The sequence below is a fragment of the Podarcis melisellensis genome, assembly GCF_964234715.1.
Source record: "Podarcis melisellensis genome assembly, chromosome: 17".
NCBI lineage: Eukaryota > Metazoa > Chordata > Lepidosauria > Squamata > Lacertidae > Podarcis > Podarcis melisellensis.
The window spans coordinates 12,027,329-12,046,815 of record NC_138534.1 but is presented as its reverse complement, the minus strand read 5'-3'; the positions used below and the strand labels follow the sequence as shown (position 1 = coordinate 12,046,815).

The 19,487-nt window shown below is 41.5% G+C and overlaps 1 protein-coding gene across 2 annotated transcripts in view; it reads right to left on the bottom strand.

The window, feature by feature from the left end:
* Positions 1-19,487, bottom strand: part of TRPC4 (transient receptor potential cation channel subfamily C member 4) — a 65,009-nt gene that overhangs the window by 31,432 nt on the left and 14,090 nt on the right. For both annotated transcript variants that reach the window (XM_081893919.1, XM_081893920.1), the window contains exon 3: positions 281-799. In XM_081893919.1, the coding sequence (XP_081750045.1) occupies positions 281-799 (519 nt within the window). The remainder of the gene's footprint in view (positions 1-280; positions 800-19,487) is intronic.

The window sequence follows — 19,487 nt, the reverse complement described above, 5'->3', positions numbered from 1 at the left end:
TGTCTTTCCACAGAGCTTAACGTCAGGCAGATATACTAACAGGATCTATTTTTCATGAGAAAACATGAGCAGCGGTACTTCTGGATTTCTTATATGCTGCAATATTTCAGTTTCTTGTATCACAAGAGCCTAATAACCGAATGTGCCCATTACCTTTTTTAAATTGAGACAATATGGTGAACAAAAGACCTTGACAGCGATTTGTCTCATTTGATGGGTATATCATCTATCTCATACATTATTTCAATTAAATCAGAAAAATATTCTTCTATACACTTACCTCTTTTTGACGGTACTTAATTGCCAGTTTGAGTCTTGCAAGTTCATTACCATTCTGCTCTTCTATTAGACTGTTATCATCTCGGTAGTTAAGAATAATTTCAAGTTCCCTGGAACTCCGTGTCTGATCCAAGAGGTCTTTTGCAAATTGCTTGCATTGCTGTGATAGTTCTTCATATTCAGATTTAAACTCATTCTCCACTTTGCTCAGTTCCTGAAGTTCCCAACTTAATTGGAAAGCTGTAAGAAAAGGATCCTCGCTTGACAGGGAAATCAAAGACGGACTTGAAAGAGCTCTGTAGATATTGAGCCTGGATCGGGAATGGCGAAGGCTGTCCACATCTGAGCTAGAGACACACTCCACACAGTTACAGCGGACTTCATGCGGTCTGGGAACAGAAACACCTTTCTGTACTAAAAGTTTTACGATCTCATAATTGTTTGTATGGGCAGCCAGGATAATGGGTGTGATGTCTGGTGTAAACTCTGAGAATTGTTTATCCAAAAGAATGGGTGGTACCTGTGGGAAGGGAAGTGAATACAGTTATATTGAATAGGTGTTATCTGTAGCTCAAGGTACAAGATATCAAGGTATAATCATACAAAGACTTATCCTTTTGGGTAGTACAAACCAATCCAGAACACAACTGAACTGGATAGATTACCTACCTGCCAACAACATCTCCATCTTATCTGACTTACACTTTATTTGCTGCCCTCCAGTGACTCAGCCATTGATTAAGCTCTTCCAATGTACTGCCTAAATCTGATGAAAATGAGAAATAGAGCTGGGTGCTATCCACATGCAGATGATACCAAATCTACTCCAAACCTTGCGCAATCTGGTTTCCTGACCACATGGAAGCCTATGTGCACTCATCTCTATGTAAGGAGGCTTCCCCTTTGCATACATCTTCAGTCAAATGTGTGGCAGGATCTATGGCCCTGAGGTCGGGATGTCATGCTTCCCCTCTTCATATATTGCTAACATCTAAAAGGCTTGCTTTGGCTGGAGAGAATCAATCCCAGTCTTAAAGGAAACAAGAGAGTGAGTGGAAAAACGCTAGGCTGGCTGCTCTTTTATTCCTCAATTTCAATATTTTTGCATTCCCTGTTTGTTCACCTTCTTAGTGTCACTGTAATTATTTCTGAGATATCATTACCTTCCTTCCCCAAAAAGACAAATGCTTGTTTTGTACTTCTTATTTACCTACTGTAATACTGTAAATAATCTGGAAACAAATATTGTCTCCTGGTAATGCTCCTACCATTTCTATAAGGAAGAACAGAACCTGGCTTTGCCTTTTTACAGTAATTGCTCCCAACAAGTGATGAGAGAAATAAAACAGTGTGAGGAGGGTTTTTGTTTTGTCAGAACAGAGGAGACTTGATACGTTTTAGAAGCAGCTATTTATAGTGCACAGGTGCTATTTTTAAATCACTTAGTGATGGTGTGAATATGAAATGATTTTCATAGATACAATCCTGCATTTCCCTCACTATTTGTTTGAATGGACCTCTGCCCAGTCATGACAGAATTCCTTTCATTCATTTTCCATACCTGAAAATCCCCCAACCACTCCCAATTAAACTTAGGCTAGTTCTTAGCTAAATTCACTTTAAATTCAGCTATTTCTCCATATTTGTAAGCATTTACTTCCATTCAGGACCTTCAGACTTTATTCCACTTATAGTTTCTTCTTGTCTCACTATTGTTACTAATGGTTCAAGAAATACTATCAATGAACTAGGGAGGGAGTAGCTTTGCCCTGTTCCTCCTTCTGTCTTGAAAATTTCCCTTTTGTTAGGAACATTGGTGCTGGCATGGTGTATATCATATCCACCCATTTACATAGGATAAATCTTTTAAATCTGACTTAAGCTTTCCTTGTATCTAAAAGAAAATGCAGCAGCTGCCATATATTTTCAACTGCATAAAAGATCATCTCCCTGGCCTGAGTTTTGGTTGCCCCTGATTTCCTTGACGTCTCTATAGTCTTGCAAAGAGTTAAGTCTTCCATCAGGTGCATATCACTGTATATTGTGTCCCTATGAGGAGCTCCTTGAAAAAAATTAAGGTCTCTTATGAATGGCTCAACAGTTTCTCTAGACTTCTGAGCTCTTTGATAAAAGCAGGCCCTCTCAAAGAAGACAGTTGGCTCATAGTCAGCAAAAGTAAATTTTTATAATTTATAAATGTTGCTGGCTTTTTGCCTGTAACATAAAGAAATGAACTTCGGTTCAAAATTCCTTTGCTGTGAGGCAAGAAGAAGCATTTTTTTCCTTGTTCATGGCATACTTCAGGGTTACTAAAGCTGAAGGTGTCTGACACACTGCATGTGATTTGGCTTGTTTTTCAAAGCTCTACAAGTTTGAAACTTAACTTCTCTGGCACCATACCACTGAAGGTCATAGAACATCAATCAGCCATGTTCTTCACTGTCTCAAAGGAACAGGGACAAAAGAACAAAAGGAAATTCTCATCTCAGTCAAAACTGCACCTTGACCAAGCCATAGAATGGCTCCTCTCAGTTAACAATGCAAGTCTTTCTCCTCATTATATTTGCCTTTGAAACAATGCAGATTAGAGAAATGTTTTTGGGAAACTGTGAGTGAGGACTGTGTCAACTCTCATGCTCTGTAAGTCGTCAGAAAGTTGTTGTGGCATTTTCAGAAATCATGGTAAAAAGAACCAATGTGTTCCACCTAAATGTAAAGCTGTAGGGAAAAGAACACACTCCCCCTAGTGGTGGAAGAAAGTACAGAGCAAAGTAGCATCTGAACCCAGAATGCCACACTTACTTGAATGGATAGAGTTGCACTCTATGTTTTAACGTAACTACTAGAGTAAGTTGTTGTTAATTTATATACAGTACAGTCATACCTCGGGATAAATACGCTTCAGGATAAGTATTTTCAGGTTGCGCTCCATGGCGACCCGGAAGTAACAGAGCGCGTTACTTCCGGGTTTCGCCACACGTGCATGCGCAGATGGTCAAAATGACATCACGCACATGCGCGGAAGCGGCGCATCTCTGGAACAGATCTCATTCACATCCCGAGGTTCCACTGTACTGCCCTTCATCCAAAGATCTCAGGGCAGTTCACAACATAAAATTACAGGATAAAAGCACAAAATAAATAAACAATAATATATATATTCCAATACAAGGACCACTTGGAACAATGCTGAGGCCCAGTAGTGGACCATAGCCCATTGTTTGAGAAACACTATTCTCGGGGTTTTGTGATAGTGGCATAAGCGGTAGGGGTGACAGTGAAGCCTGCATATTGGAGGGGTTGGGGAGCCAGAAAGGCCTTGGGTTGTCATTGGTTCAGCTGCTCTAATTCTAGAAAAGGGCAGGGCAGGCAGAAAATCCTTAAGTAAAGAGGAGGAATAGAAGAGGCAGAAGCCTAAAAAAGAAAGAATGAAAGGGGGAGGATGCAGAAACATGAGTGGGAAGAGAAACTGGGAGAAAAAAACAAGCTGTGGAGGGATGCACAAGGCTGGGTACCACAGAGTTCAGCACGTTGCTTCACAGATTTGAAGTATCAGGCTGCAATACTTCTAGTCAGGTTGTAACATGTTTGTTTGGCAACAGCTTACGATGGGATTCTTCTCCCTCTTGCTTTTGCCTCTTACGACAGATGTTTCCATTTGTAAGGTTAAGGGTCAATTAATGTTTTAGACTCAATATAGGAGCAGAAATGAACCCTGAGACTAGTTTGGAATAACATTCTAAGTTGGGAACCAAAACATTCCATGTGGGTTTACAAGTTTAGAACTCACCATCTGATATTTGTGTGATGCCTTAGTTGAAAATTTAAGACCTTAGGATTGTAAAAATATAGACTTCTAGTGTATTATGCCTGCTGTAACTTTGCAAATCACAATACAGTACTGTATTTGCACAGCAAACCAATATAAGCAGTATATAAACCTTGATAAACTACTGTAAATGCCATTGTCAATTGTATTCCTAATTATTTTCTTCTTTATCTTGCTCCATTTCAGTGTATTGTTATTTCAACCAGTATGAACATAAAATATTCCTTTCTCCCTTCTGGTCATAATAACGTATTAAATTACAGACTGGTCAGCACATTGCAATGTGAGTTGGTATACTGTGGTTGCCATGGGTGTAAGCAAGAAAGCCCTGGGTTGAAATGTCAGTTTTTGTAGTAGTAGAAGAAAAGTCTCCAACCTTTTTTTATGGGCACATTTAGAAATCTAAGGAACTGTTGCAGGCACACCACAAAATAGTAGCAAATGTCATCCACCTCTCCTAAAAAGCCCTGGGCACCACCCAAAAACAAAACTGAATAAATTTCAGATTTTAAAAAAATGAAAGGGTCACCATATTGGGGATTCCAGAATTATAAACTCACTAGTGAATTGCCATGAGATCTTATGATGAAGGGCAGTATATTATAACAACAACAACAATAGCAGCAGCAGCCTTGGAAAAGACACTAGCTCTCAGCCCACACTCCCACTTCCATCTTTAGTATTGAGTTACTATACTTATTTTTTTTAGTTAATAAAGTTAATTTTTAGCATATATTTAATGTGTACATTCTCCTAGGAGCTCACAGCAGCATACAGGTCTTACTCTCTTTTATCTTAACAATATCCTTGTGTGCTAGATTTAGGCTGAGATGGTGCTGCTGACCAAAGATCACTCAGTATTTTTGTTTCACATTTAGCCTGAGGGTAGTTTTGTGCAAATTAGTTTCCCTCACTGTGGTGTTTGGTTGGTTCTAATAAATCAAAGGTATTGTGTGAGTTCTGCTTTCAGGATATGCAGATCATCAAGGAGATTATGACAGCAGAGAACAAAGTGGACCCACATGAACCAAGCAAAGGCAACATTGGGACAAGCAATCTGGTTAGTACAACCAATCCAATTTATTCAAAGTGAATCACACCACACTAAACAGGGCAGCAGAAAAACTAGCCTGAGAGCAAGAACCAGAGTGGTCCATCAGTATTTCTAACTAACATCTGCATGATGAACTAGTGCTATGGGAAAAGGAAAAAAATTATCCCCTTTGACAATCCATCTTTAGTCACAAAGTGATAGCTGGGTTCTCAAACCTTTACTTGAAGTAGACAAGAACCACAGGCACAGTTTAGCCCTAAATTAGTTTGAGGTGCTCAGTTTGTTGAATTGTTTGCATAGATACCGTATGTTAGGAAGTAATTCTGGCAGGCAACTGACTACACTGAGAACTAGAGTACTAATCTGATTGGCTTCAGGTTTATGCATGTTTTTTTTTTCCCATACAGAGAAACTCGTTAGTTTTAGCAATTCTTGCAAGTCCACCCGCCTCGCAAAATTGACATAGACCCTGGAGCTCTCATTATCTTGGAAATTTCAGGAAAGCAGCTACAGGCAGCTAAAGGTATATTTGAGCGCAGAATGAAGACTGAAAACAGCTTTCCTTCTCCCTGTCTGTGTAATGTTGCTAAACAGTTTGACATCTCTGCCTTTGTCACTTGCAGCAGAGTAATTCCACAAGCAAGGGAAATACAAGTTCTGAACCATGTGCTTTAATTCTGTGCATAGTAGACATTTAAATAATTCAAGCTTCAAGAGGTCATATTTCTAGAGAAGAGGTGCTGTAGAAATGTAGAGTCATGATTTGCCCAGGAGATTGTGATGTAATATATAGCATATAGACTGTTCCCAAAGTCTTGTAGGAGGAGCATAGCGAAAGAACGCAAATACATTATCATTATTTATGTGTCCATGTTCATACATCTGCTGAATTTAAATGGGTCTGTATATCTGGATCTGACTCATAGTCTCCTCAATTATGATTGTTTCCCTGGCATAACATCATAAATAAAGACCTATCTGTCTTAGTGTGAAGGGGGAACGTTATTGACATTCCAGAGAGCATTCTCAGATAGGTTTGTCAGAATGAAGTGTTCTTGTTTTGCTTACAATATTTGCAGTCTCATTCTTCTAAAAAGGAAGGCTGAATTGAAATACAGAGTGGAGCAGCAAATAAACCCTGTTTGGTATTCATGATAAGGGAGATCAGGGGCACATAGTTATGCCTCAGTCCCTCTGGTGCATCCCTTTTGCCCTGTTTATAGCCCTCCATGAGTTGGAGGGCAAACCTCTAAAGCAGGGGGTTCTAAGCTGTGGAGGGAACCTCCAAGAATATAGGAGGTGCCCCATTTCACAATTCTGCCCTCAAGCACATGGAGGGCTGAAAACAAGAACATGACATGGTGGAGGGAGGTGGAGCTTCAAAATGTTGTCCCAGTTCTCCCTCATGCCATTATTACTGCAGAAGCACACATATAAGGCTTTAGTCTTTCACCCCAAGGTGCCTGCGGCTGTCTGCAATTTTTCTAGCAATTTCCAAGATGGTTGTGGAAACTGACTTGAGGGTAATCCCAATTATGGAGGGAGCCTGTGTGGGCATCTGCATTATGTGTGCATCAGGTAACATGCTCAGCAGCAATTTCTCACGGTGGTTAGGGAAAATGCCATTAAGATTAAAGCAATCATTGCTGACCATATGCATAATTGCCCAGTCTACATCTGCATTTATTCAGTTTCAACTATATGCTGCAGCTGATTCTAGTAGCCAAAAATATACAGTGGTAACTCTGGTTAAGAACTGAATTTGTTCTGGAGATCTGTTCTTAACCTGAAACTGTTCTTAACCTGAGGTACCACTTTAGCTAATGAGGCCTCCCACTGCCGCTACACCACCGCTGCGTGATTTCTGTTCTCATCCTGAAGCAAAGTTCTTAACCCAAGGTACTATTTCTGGGTTAAAGGAGTCTGTAACCTGAAGCATCTGTAACCTGAAGCGTCTGTAACCAAGGGAACCACTGTATTGTGCAGATCAACCTTTAATTGATTAGCAAATGTAGGGCTCTTTTGGAAGAAAATTCTCTTTGCTTACTGTGCCTATACAATAATAATAATAATAATAATAATAATAATAATAATAATAATAATAATCATCATCATCTTAAATTTCTTCATTTCTATTTTTCCCCAAAATATTTTCCTCTGGTAATCATCCTCAAAAGTAGGCCCCAGAGGTATACTGTTTCTGAGATATTGATTCATTTAGATTCTCTGGCTAGTAGCTACTACTGTCCTCCACCTGCTTTTTAAATTATTATTAAGTTTTTGGACATGACTTTAAAAAAAGGCTAAGGCAAGATAAATTTGCAGAAGGTTGGCAGATATCTAATGAATACAGAAAGGGTTTAGGTCTAATTCATAAACCTTACAGTTCAGAAGTCAGGTTTGATGAGGATGGACAAATTATTATTTAATACTAGGGGTTGCACCCCTGTCAACTCCACTTGCCAAGCCTCTTGCCGTTCCCCATCACATTAAACCCCTTGGGCTTGCCCCTCTCACCCCATGCAACGGTAATGCTTGCTTTTCACCTTCTTAAGCCCATTTGTGAAACCATGTCTATTTTATTGCCCCACCAACCCGTCCCACCTCCTTCCTCACCTTTTGTGCAACACCCCCACCTCCTTGTACACAAGCCACCTTCATGGTGACCTCCTGCATCTTCCTCTTCTTGCACATTGCAATGAATACTAACCAACCTTTCCACCTTCTGCCCAATTATGAAGTCACCATCCCCTCCTATTCTGCAGACCCTTTCATGCCCCTGATTTCATCTCCACCCCCATTCTTGTGTCTTCTACTCCCTTTTCCCAACCTTCTTTGCACCCCCATTTTCACCCCTTCCCCTTCTTCCCCTTCTACTAGCTTTTCTCAACTCTTCCTTCCACGTAGATCATCCCTGTTTCTATGCCTTCTCTCTCCTGTTCTGCAACCCCTTTGCTCACGTACAGCATGATCTATGTTACTGTATCTGTAAGATTAATAGAATCTTAAAAGCAAGGCTGTTTGTTAGCTTGTTCAGTTAGAGAAGGTTAAGTTCAGTTGATGGATGTTGTACATCAGAGGCACCGAGTTCCAACCGACATTGGGGGCCTTGTCATGTGCATGTGATGTCAGGGGCAGACTTTGGTAATATGGGGTCCTGAGCAAGGACAAAATCTTGTGCACTCACACCCAAATATTTCTTATTTTCGCAATAATTCCTTTGGTAGAGTTGCTTTTTTATGGATCTTCTCAGTAGGTCCCCATGTAAATATAGGCAATATTGTTATTGTTGTTTTGTGCCTCCTCAGCTCGGTGCCCTGTGAGAGGAATTGCCTGAACTGGTCTAAATCCACTGCTGGCAGAGCACCCATTTCATGTATATTTCCTGGTACTAGGGAATGATCCTTGTTGTTATCAGACAGCAACAGCATCTGTGTGTGCACACGCTCATGGGTTTGTGTGTAAAATCCATATTGTGTGATCTTCCCAATCAGGACCAGCAGAACACAGCTAACCTTCTACAGTAAACTTTAGGCTGTCTGTAGGTTAGTGAAGCAGCAGGAGTAAATGTACTTCTAATTTTATGTTACATCACATTCCCATGACAGCCATTTTGTGTTATGCCATGCCTCTGACAGCCACTTGGTGACTTACAACATTTTGACAAAATTTGCTGTCCTATGGCTGTAATAAAGATTTTTCTTGTTGCTGTCAAAATTCCTAATGTGCCCTTTTGCCCAGAAAAAGTTGGCAACCCCTGTTCCAGGTAATTGGGCATGACTTTCAACAGCAGTCTAGCATATTCTACAGCTTTTTCAGATTCCTGGCATGCACTCATCTTCTCTTTTACATGTGAATATACACACCCCTCATTTTCTCTTTTAAAATAATAAATAAACCCTGCTACTGCAGACATGTTGGTAAATGCCCCAAGTTTGCTGTTTTTGCCACATGAAATGGATTCTGTCAAGGGAAAAATAATGTGTGATCAGCTGGGCAATATTGGACATGCAAAGTAGCTAATTTCTTACATTATCACAACTCCAGTTGCCAGCAGAATGTGCGAAAAGCATAACAAAGAGAAGATAATTGAATTCCAAAAATAATACATATTCATCAGGAGGCCAACTAGTGGATAATCTTCATCATAGCTGTGTTTTTCACCACTATAGAAACCATTGTTATGTTGCCCTTGAATAAGGAATCTGTTTAAGTTGTAATGAGGACTGGCTCCAAAGTTGCTAATTTTCTATTTAATGTTGTTGACCCATCTTCAAAAATAAGAACAGTAGGTCAAGGGATTTTGCAGGGATTTTACAAATGAATGTAACATTATCTTCCTGCTGAATGGATTTGTATTTTACTGGGTTTTTGTTGTTATTGTGATGGGTTTGTGGGTGCTTTGACTCCTAGAAATGCCTGTGTCTAATAGCTGCTGGGTCTAATTGGTGTTGGGAGTTCAAACAATGCTTGGAGTATTGAAATGGGCTGCCAGATGCTGGATTTAGGAAAAATATAGGCCAAACTAGCTTTCCCATTCAGGAAATCACCTGGGAGAAGAACCATCAGGAAGAACAAAGGGAAGGTGAAGAGCCATTAAGAAGATATAGGCTGTGCCAGACAGCAAGGGGATGGAGCCCCTCGTTCCATGGAGTAATAGTTAGCAGAGCTGAGTTCAGGATTGCAGGGGTGATTATGTGACCTGGGGGGGGGGGGGAAGTGGTTGCAGTCTGTTAAATGTGGCAACCTGAGGGGGGGACGGTCAGAACACAATATGAACTGACAGTTTGAATCCAAGGCTGCAGCAATGGGAGACACAGGACCCTCTTAAAGTGCAATGCTGGAAGCCCCCTCCCAACCCACATCATAGCCTCAGGTTGTATATATGTATAAACTATATAGATATATACTGTATTTTTTGCACGATAACACTCACTTTTTTCCTCCTAGAAAGTAAGGGGAAATGTCTGTGCGTGTTATGGAGGAAATGCCTACGGGTGGCATGCCTACGGATTTTCCTCCTCTAAAAACTACGTGTGTGTTATGGTCGGGTGTGTGTTATAGAGCGAAAAATATGGTGTGTGTGTGTGTATATATATATATATATATATATATATTTGCTTTCGTAGATTTTCACGGGTACAGGAATACAGGTTTTGGTGTCCTCGGGTGTCTTCCCGTGTAAAAGTTGGGGTGTCTAGGCGACGTTTCGACGAGGTCTCACTCGTCATCTTCAGGCTGGTGCTTTCGGCTTCTTGTTACTGGAACAGAGCAGGATCTCAGTGTTTGAGTTCCTATAAATACTGTTGAGGGGGTGTGGTGTATAGCCTCCAATGTTCTGGGCAGAGAGGAAGTTCCCAGGCTAGTGTGCCTTTTCTTCTTTTGTTCCTTAATTACTTGAGGGATATCTTGAGTGATTTCTTGAGTGGTATCCTGAGTACCACTTAGGTGGGTCATTAGGTGTGGATTAGTTGCTAAAGTCTTTGTGTCTTGACCTCTTGAACTTTGTGAAGAGTTTTTCTGAGAAGATGGCTGTACTGCACTTAGTTGTGCTCTGGCTTGGCTTCGTGTATAGGGGCGAGCTGTGGTTTTGTGGCCTGTGTCAGCCAGATCTGTGTAGGGATTGCAGGGGGGTGCAGCATCCGGAGGTGCCACCATGGTTTGGCTACTGGATGGTGTCTGTAATTTATCTGTGGAGAGGGTCTGGGTTTGGGTCTGGTGTGGTTGGTTGGTGATGGCGTTCTGTGTGCCTCTGGATCTGGTGTCAGTTTTTGTGGGGAGGGCTAATTTCCAGATGTCTGGCAAGCGGGATGTGTCGTCACGCTTGTTCATGTTGTGAGGGTGTTTCTCTATCTCGATGGCTTCCATGATTATTCTCTTGTGGTGATGTTCCATGTTAAAGAGCAATTTGGAATCTGCAAAATTAATTTCGTGTCCTGTTTCTTTCATGTGTTGGAAAAGAGAGGAAGTTTTTTCTTCTTTTTTGACGGCATTCTTGTGTTCTGCGATACGTGCATTTATTCGTCTGTTTGTTTGTCCAATGTACGTGGCTGGGCAGACTTTGCAGGGTATTTCATAGACCCCTTGGTTTTCCAACTGGATTTTATCCTTGGGGTTTCTGAGGATATTGGCTATTTTTTGGTTGGTGCAAAAGGCTGTTTTGATATTGTGTTTATGGAGGATTTTGCTAATTTTATCTGTAGTGCCCTTGATATAAGGAAGGAGGGCCATGCCATTGTTTTCTTCTGTGTCTTGGTTTTTGGGGGGTGTTTCTTTTTGGATTAGCTTCGTAACCCTGTTTTGCTGGTATCCATTGACACCAGATCCAGAGGCACACAGAACGCCATCACCAACCAACCACACCAGACCCAAACCCAGACCCTCTCCACAGATAAATTACAGACACCATCCAGTAGCCAAACCATGGTGGCACCTCCGGATGCTGCACCCCCCTGCAATCCCTACACAGATCTGGCTGACACAGGCCACAAAACCACAGCTCGCCCCTATACACGAAGCCAAGCCAGAGCACAACTAAGTGCAGTACAGCCATCTTCTCAGAAAAACTCTTCACAAAGTTCAAGAGGTCAAGACACAAAGACTTTAGCAACTAATCCACACCTAATGACCCACCTAAGTGGTACTCAGGATACCACTCAAGAAATCACTCAAGATATCCCTCAAGTAATTAAGGAACAAAAGAAGAAAAGGCACACTAGCCTGGGAACTTCCTCTCTGCCCAGAACATTGGAGGCTATACACCACACCCCCTCAACAGTATTTATAGGAACTCAAACACTGAGATCCTGCTCTGTTCCAGTAACAAGAAGCCGAAAGCACCAGCCTGAAGATGACGAGTGAGACCTCGTCAAAACGTCGCCTAGACACCCCAACTTTTACACAGGAAGACACCCGAGGACACCAAAACCTGCATATATATATATATATATATATATATATATATATGCGCCATATATCAAAAGGACACCACAAAGTCTCCGCTGTGTCTCATTTCCAAAGGAAACAATGACCCTGGACCCCTGGAATCTTGCACTACTCAGAGATTGGGGTAGTGTGTAACATTATGTAGATATTTATTGTGAGCTGCTTGGAGGGCCTTAGTGGCGGGGGGAAAGAGAGGTAGATTTAAAAGTAAAGTAATAAAGAAGGCCAGTTGGGAATACTTCAGTAAAGTAATGGACAACTGGAGAAAATATAGGCATCTGAATACAATATTCTGAACCAGCTTGTTTGAACCTTTTCTTCTGTGTCAATCCAGAACTGACTCCAACCATGCCTGCAGGACATGAGTCACTAATTTTAATGGCACGGTGTGATTCTAAGGGTCTATAACTCAATGACTGAGCATAAACTCTGAATGCAAAAGACCCCAGGTTGACGCCCTGCTATTTCTGCCTAAATGGATCTTGGCTGGCAGACATGTGGGGGCAAGCTACACATTTTAACACAATGAAGTGTGGCCAAGATGGGATTAAAATTTTGAACCACTTGGGCATTGCCCAAATTGCTGTACTCTCACCTATCAAAGAGGGCTAACAAGTCATTGCTAGTGGCAGTTTTGTGTAGCAAAGTGTTACAATATTGCAGGTGTTAATGTGGTGTTGCAGCTTGGACAACATATGAAGTGATAATTTAACAGAATAGATGCAGGAGTCATCTGTGTTGTGATAACAAACTACTGTAGATGGAAATCCACCCAGGGCCTTCAGAATAGAACTTCTAATGCTGCTGCAGAAAAAACTGGGCTCTGTCATACTAAAAACTTCATAGAGATCCAAAATAATAAAACCAGGTCATATGGCAAAGTACTTATCATAAATAGTGGCTTATTGGCTAAAAAAAGGTAATTAATGCTACAAGGGCAAAATCTGAATCATAAACTGTAAAATAGGTTGTAATTGAAATAGTTGAAAAAACATTATAAAGATTGGCTTTAGTGACTTGGATTTAAATTGTACAAAGATCTTTTCAAAAATGAAATGCCTCATTTAAACACTAGATGGCATTTAAACTATAGTAAAATCAATACTAAGTTAGATTGTTCGCTGAAAATATGAACACTAATTGATAGCTAGATCTTCTAGCACCTTATAACTTGTTCATTTTGTTCGACAATAAAACAGTCCGGAAAGTAAAAACAACCAGAGATGCAGACTATAAAAGAGCCATTCCTTCTACCTCTCTCTCTGTGGCTTCTTCCATCAACATTAATAATGAGCTAAGAGGCTAATCATGTCAGCTTTTTCAGCTTCTTTACAGCTGATGTAAGGCAGAGGTGGTTTTAGGGCAGTGCCACTGGTTCCCAGTAAAGGTCTTGGAGTCCTCCTGTTTCCTTTCCCAAAGCTGGGCAAGAGCTTACTGAGCTTTGAGAAGGAAGCAAGAGGGCTCTAGGACCCTGTCAGAGTCTTACACCTGTTTCCCAAAGCCTGCCACAGAACTTCAGCTCAGGTTCTGTGTCAGGGCCTGATGCTGAATTCAGCATCTTCACTGCTTACATGACTGGTCTTCTTGAGCTAGCTCCTTCCTCCTCCTTTGTGCCAGGGTTCTGGCTGTTGTTCAGGTTCAGGGTCATGAAATCCAGGATCATGTGCACTAAATATAAATAATAAATCTGGGCTTGAGCAATCTGGGAAGGTTTGGACAGTGTTTCCATGAAAGATGAGTGCCTTTGAAATTCTCCATAGAAATAACACTCTGTAGAAGCAAGTGACTGGAAAACATCCCCAGAACAGTTGATCCATTGCAGCAGCACGGCCAAAGATGGAACAGTCCATGGGAGTACAGACCACAGCAAAGTAGTGCAGCACCTTAATCACTGCAAATGCTTCTGAGTTTTGTTTGTTCTCTCTCCATCTTGCACCCACCCAGGGGAATAAAGTAGCTATAGTAGCTATTATTAGAACAAGAAAGGGGGCTGCTTTTGCCCATTTTGAAGGAAGTATAATTCATGTCTACAAAGTCTGTGGAGTCTATCAGAGCAAAGCTGCAGGGCAGAGCTGGTACAAAACATTGAATGTCTGCCTCAGACAGGTAGCATTGATGCCATCACCCTGTTTATTCACACACACCCTGGAATGTTTAGTGCTTTGCTGTGGCTAATGTGGCATTTGTGCTGGCTGTACCTTGGCCCCAAGCTCCCTCTTCCCTCTGTCTCACTGAGAAAGGGCCAGGAGTCCTTCAGAACAAGGAATTTGGGGAAGGTGACCCAGCAGAATGCCTGTGTGGTGGACAAAAATCTTTTTTAAAATGGTTAGAGGTTTTCAATAATAAAATACAAAACAGTAATGCAGTGTGTATTTACACACTGTGGCATTACCCTCTTTTATTTAATCCCTGATTGGTAGTGGTCCTTCGTGTGAGAAATATAGGAAAGTGAATGAAGCAGCCAATGAGTAAAATGGTACCACAGCAACAACAGCAGCAGCAGCAGCAGCAAGGGAGAAACCGTAGTGCTAAAAGAGAGTTAATTATTCTGTCCCCCTTCCACTGCACTCCTATTCATAATTTTCTCCTCCCCACATTGCAATTTATGAGATAGTAGATTACAATGGCTATAAAGGCAATGCTATTTAAAAACAGCAATAGAATCATAGAATTATAGAGTTGTAAGGGACCCTAAGGGTCATCTAGTCTAACCCCCTGTAATGCAGGAATATGTAGGTGGTCCATATGGGGATCAAACCCATGACCTTGGCATTATCAGCACTACGCTCAAATGGGAGTGTTAAAGTGCAGAAGTTGATTTCTAGAAGGGAGCTATGATTAGCAGTGTTTCCCAAACTTTTTTGGGCAACGGCACACCTGTTTACTGAAAAAAAATCTCACGGCACACCACCATTAAAGCCCCGCCCCGTGACGTCAGCGCGCAGCGTCACGCCGGGAGGGACGCACGAAAGTGAAAGTTTTTTCCCTCCCCCTTGCCGGGGAACCTCCAAGCTTTGGGGGTGGGAGGAGGCAGCAGAGCGAGGGACTGAGGGACGGCGGCAACTGAGGCGGCGGCTGTTGTGGTGGTGGCGGCGATAGCGGGCGGAGGAGGGGGCGGCGGCGGGGCTTGAGGAGCCGTCGCCGGGAGTTGCTGCTGCTGTTGTTGCTGCTGCTGCCCGGACATGCCGGCCTCCTCCTCCTCCGCTGTCTCGCGCTCCTCCCTTTTGCACGCGCTGCCCCGCCGCTCGGCACCACCACCGCGGAGCCGCCCCCGGCTCGACGCGGATCCTCGCCGCCGCCGCCTCTCACCGCCCGACTCGCCCGCCTCCCTCCCACGGCACACCAGCCAATGTCTGACGGCACAGTAGTGTGCCGCGGAACACCGGTTGGGAAACACTGGATTAGAGCAATGTTATGGGCCAAGAAAACAGTGCAATAGTTTATATACATCTGAATAAATTTTGTATCTATTTTGGAGCTGTTAAGCAGATGCTCCATCAAAAGTGAATGGAAAAAACATGGCTATTCTACTCCAAATATTTTTTGGGATGGTGTCTTTGTTTTGGCAGAAATTGAAACTCACTAACATTCAGCCCAGCTCTCTATGGAGTGCAAGGTTTTGTTTTGTTTTGTTTACCTATATATATCCATAATGTATCTAGAACCAAATAGTCACTGAAAAGTGAGCTAACCTCTTCAACACTTTATTTACTTGTTCATGTTCCGAGCCTAATTCAGTGGGGAACCTTTTTGGCTTGAAGGGCCTGATCCTTATCAGTATCAGCCTTGCAGGTCAAAGTTGACAGATAGGTGGAGCTGCCCACCTGTCAAAATCCCTTGTATGGGGTTTGTACTTGGGAACCACACAACAAAGGACAACTGAGCATATGGAGAACAAAGTGGTTGTTTTTCCCTCACCCACCATTAATAAGGATGGGACAAACAAGGCTGAAATTTGCAAGTGACAGCAGCAAGTAGGACTTCTAGGCTTTGTTGCTTGATTGGGAAGAGAGAAGCTTAACACTGGGTTCAGGAGTGCCAGACAGCCCAAACCCAACACTTAAAAGTATATATGATATATGGAAATATGTAGCTCACTTCATAGTTGGGATTTACTGCAGTATTTTGATGTAGCCTGATATCCTTTTTTTGGCTTTGATTTACATAGCTTCCTTCTCTCATTTAATTGTGCTAGCCAGCAATCAACTCTGAACATAAATAAGGATATGTGTAATAAATAAGACATTCTTGTACACATTAAATGTGCAATATATACGGTATATCACATTTGAACACATTTTAGCTCTCTGCGTAACTCAAAACATGTTTGCACTAAGATAGGTAAGCTGTTATAAAGATCAAGTGTCTCAGTTCTGCAAAGCCTTGTTCTGTGTTGTTTATATGCTGTGATTTGATATATTGCTACTATTTGCATGTCATTCTTTGTGCTGGAACTCTGAGTTATTCTTGCTTGTGAAGGGAAGTATTTTAACTTATTTTGGTCTTGGATGTTTGTTCCCGAGTCCATTTCTATGTTCACTTGCTATAAAGCAATTCTAATTTTTCTAGAGCGGCATTTGTTACAATTTCAGCATGCTTCTTTAATTATCTAGCAACATACCAGAGACATTATAGAATCAAACTCCGAACAAAGCATTATTTGCCCATATAGAAAACCAACCAAGATGGTCCCTTGATGCAAGTATATCTATTTAACATTGACCAATAAAGTTTGGAGGATGACACACATATCCTGTGAGGAGAGTTGCTGACATGAATTAGGTGTGTAGGAGTCATGTTATTCTCAGGTGGAAGGAAAGTGTGTTCAGGGGGCATTCAGGGTCATGTGCTTAGCTCCATGCTCAAACTCATACTGCTTTTCCTGCTCCCATCATTGCTGTCATTGCATTTAGCATAATGCCTGAAACAGGGAGCCTTCTCTATGCATAGAGAAACTGCGAGACTAAATCAGAGCTGGATTATAATGGTGTAACTACAGCAGCTGCTCCAGGATCCATGCCACAAGGAGCCTCAGACCCTCTCATGCACACTCACTACTCACATACAGACCACAGACGTATCCATGCCTCACTCAGTCATATATATACACTTCACTCATACATATCTCCCTTTCTCTCTGCCCAAGTGCATATCTCCCACACAGACCACACACACACAGCTAACATATTAATATTTATTTTGTACACACACACCTCTCACAGACCATAGGTACAAACAAACGCTTCCCCCTTTTCACTCACACATTCACACAAGTAGGACTTATGTATCCAAAACACGCCATATTCAGGCAAGATTAAGATTGGTTGAAACCTTGGAGCTGTATTAAATTTCAGGGATGAAAATATATAGAGTGGCCCATCCTTTATAAGGATTGTGGAGTTGAGAACGCATTTCATATGAGAGAGGTATCTTGTTTGTTTCCATCCTACTAAAAAGAATGGGCATAATCCAGACAAATACAAGCATTTATATGTCAGTCTGATGTCAATGGAAGACATGTAAACACACATAAATGCACCAACTGGAAGGATTTAAATGTGCTTAACTGTGGCTGAGTTGTGCTATGTGCTTTGTACTAAGTTTAATTATCTGCCGTTTCTGTGCACCGAGAAGTATGTAACCCAGTATTTTTCCAAAAAAATTTAACTTTCTGCAATCCAAACTGTGCCCCAAGGAAAGTTGGATTTATATTATGTATTAAATAAGCAAATTAATATATTTGTATATTTTCTCTTATGCATAATGTATTCTGCAATGTTTGCTGTTTTTACATAATTCAAGCCCCTCTTCCATCTACTGGAATTATTATTCATATTGGTCCTTCCTCCTGGCTTCTGAGATTTCATAAAGAAATTATATGTTCAATGTCATGTTCTGAGCTCTTCCTGCACTCCTGCGGAATTGTGGCATATACAGAGCCCTAGTCATAACTCCAGAGCAAAGTAAAAAGTAAAAGACAGTAAAAACAACAACAACGTGATTCAGGAATTTTGCAGCTTTGGTAAGGTTCATTCTGGGTTCTTTCTTAAGGAGAGGATTTACTTATGTAGAATTATTACTGGAATTTTGAGTCACAGAAGAGTATATGAGGTCTGAAATTACAGGATACAAAACAAGCAATGTAGTATTCTGTATGAATAATATTTAGAAGAGGATACAGAGATTTCTCCTGTTCTCTCTTCCAAAAATGGAAAGATAATAAGGGGGGGGGGGAGAGAATTCCAAAGGGGAATTGATTATTCCCTTCCATTCAGACTGCATAGCATTGCAGCAGTGCAAAAACAGGGATGATACATTGAATGCTTTCACAATACAACAATGAGCTCTCATTATGCTATTGAAGAAATGAATTATACGTTTTACTGCTCTTTCACTACTGAATCCACAATGAGAACAAGATAGTGTAATTAAATGATACCTTATGCATTGTGAAATGCCCCCAGACATTTCAATATGCTGTTCATTTCAATATTTTAACAGTGCCCTGATAATGTATGAAAATTAAAGCAGACAAGAAAAGACCAGAAACTTACATCTATTTCTAATCTCTACACAAAAATGTTCTAGCACATCATTCAGGGGTGCAGGTCTTATATTATCTCTCTTGCCTTCTATACATGCACAGATTTTCTATTTGCTAGGACTCTTCCCAGTGTTTCTGACTGACACAGAGCAGCATTTGCTGCAACCTCAGAGCTACTTTTTGCAGTAATCTCATTTACCAATCTGCCTTCACCACACCTTTCTCAACATTTCAGGGAGTAGAGCACCTATCAGCTTTGCATAGCACTTTACTATAATCCTCCACTCTTCTCCTATGATATTACTGCCATTCTGGATACACACACTGTGGCACAGCAGACTGTCCACTTCTGCATATTAAGCCACTTCTCTCCTCCTACCTCATTGGCTGACTCTTACCCAAGGGCTCTGACATCCAAACTATTCTCATCAGAAGCAGGAACAGAGAGGCACAAGGGGACCTGGACAAATGTTGGATACTGGATACTCTAAAGTGGGGCTTGGGAACTGCTGGTGGCAAGGGAAAATATAGGTACAGTGGTACCTCAGTTTAAGAACAGCCCTGTTTACGAACTATTTGGTTTACGAACTCCACAAAACCAGAAGTAGTGTCCCAGTTTGGGAACTTTACATTGGTCTAAGAATGGAAGCCGAATGGTAAAAGGACACCAGTGGCGGGAGGCCTCATTAGGGAAAGTGTGCCTCAGTTTAAGAACGGTTTTGGTTTAAGAATGGACTTCCGGAACGGATTAAGTTCGTAAACCGAGGTACCACTGTATATAGAAAGGAGACTTTCTGGTTGCCAAGATCCAAGTTTGGGGCAAGTACACTTTGGTG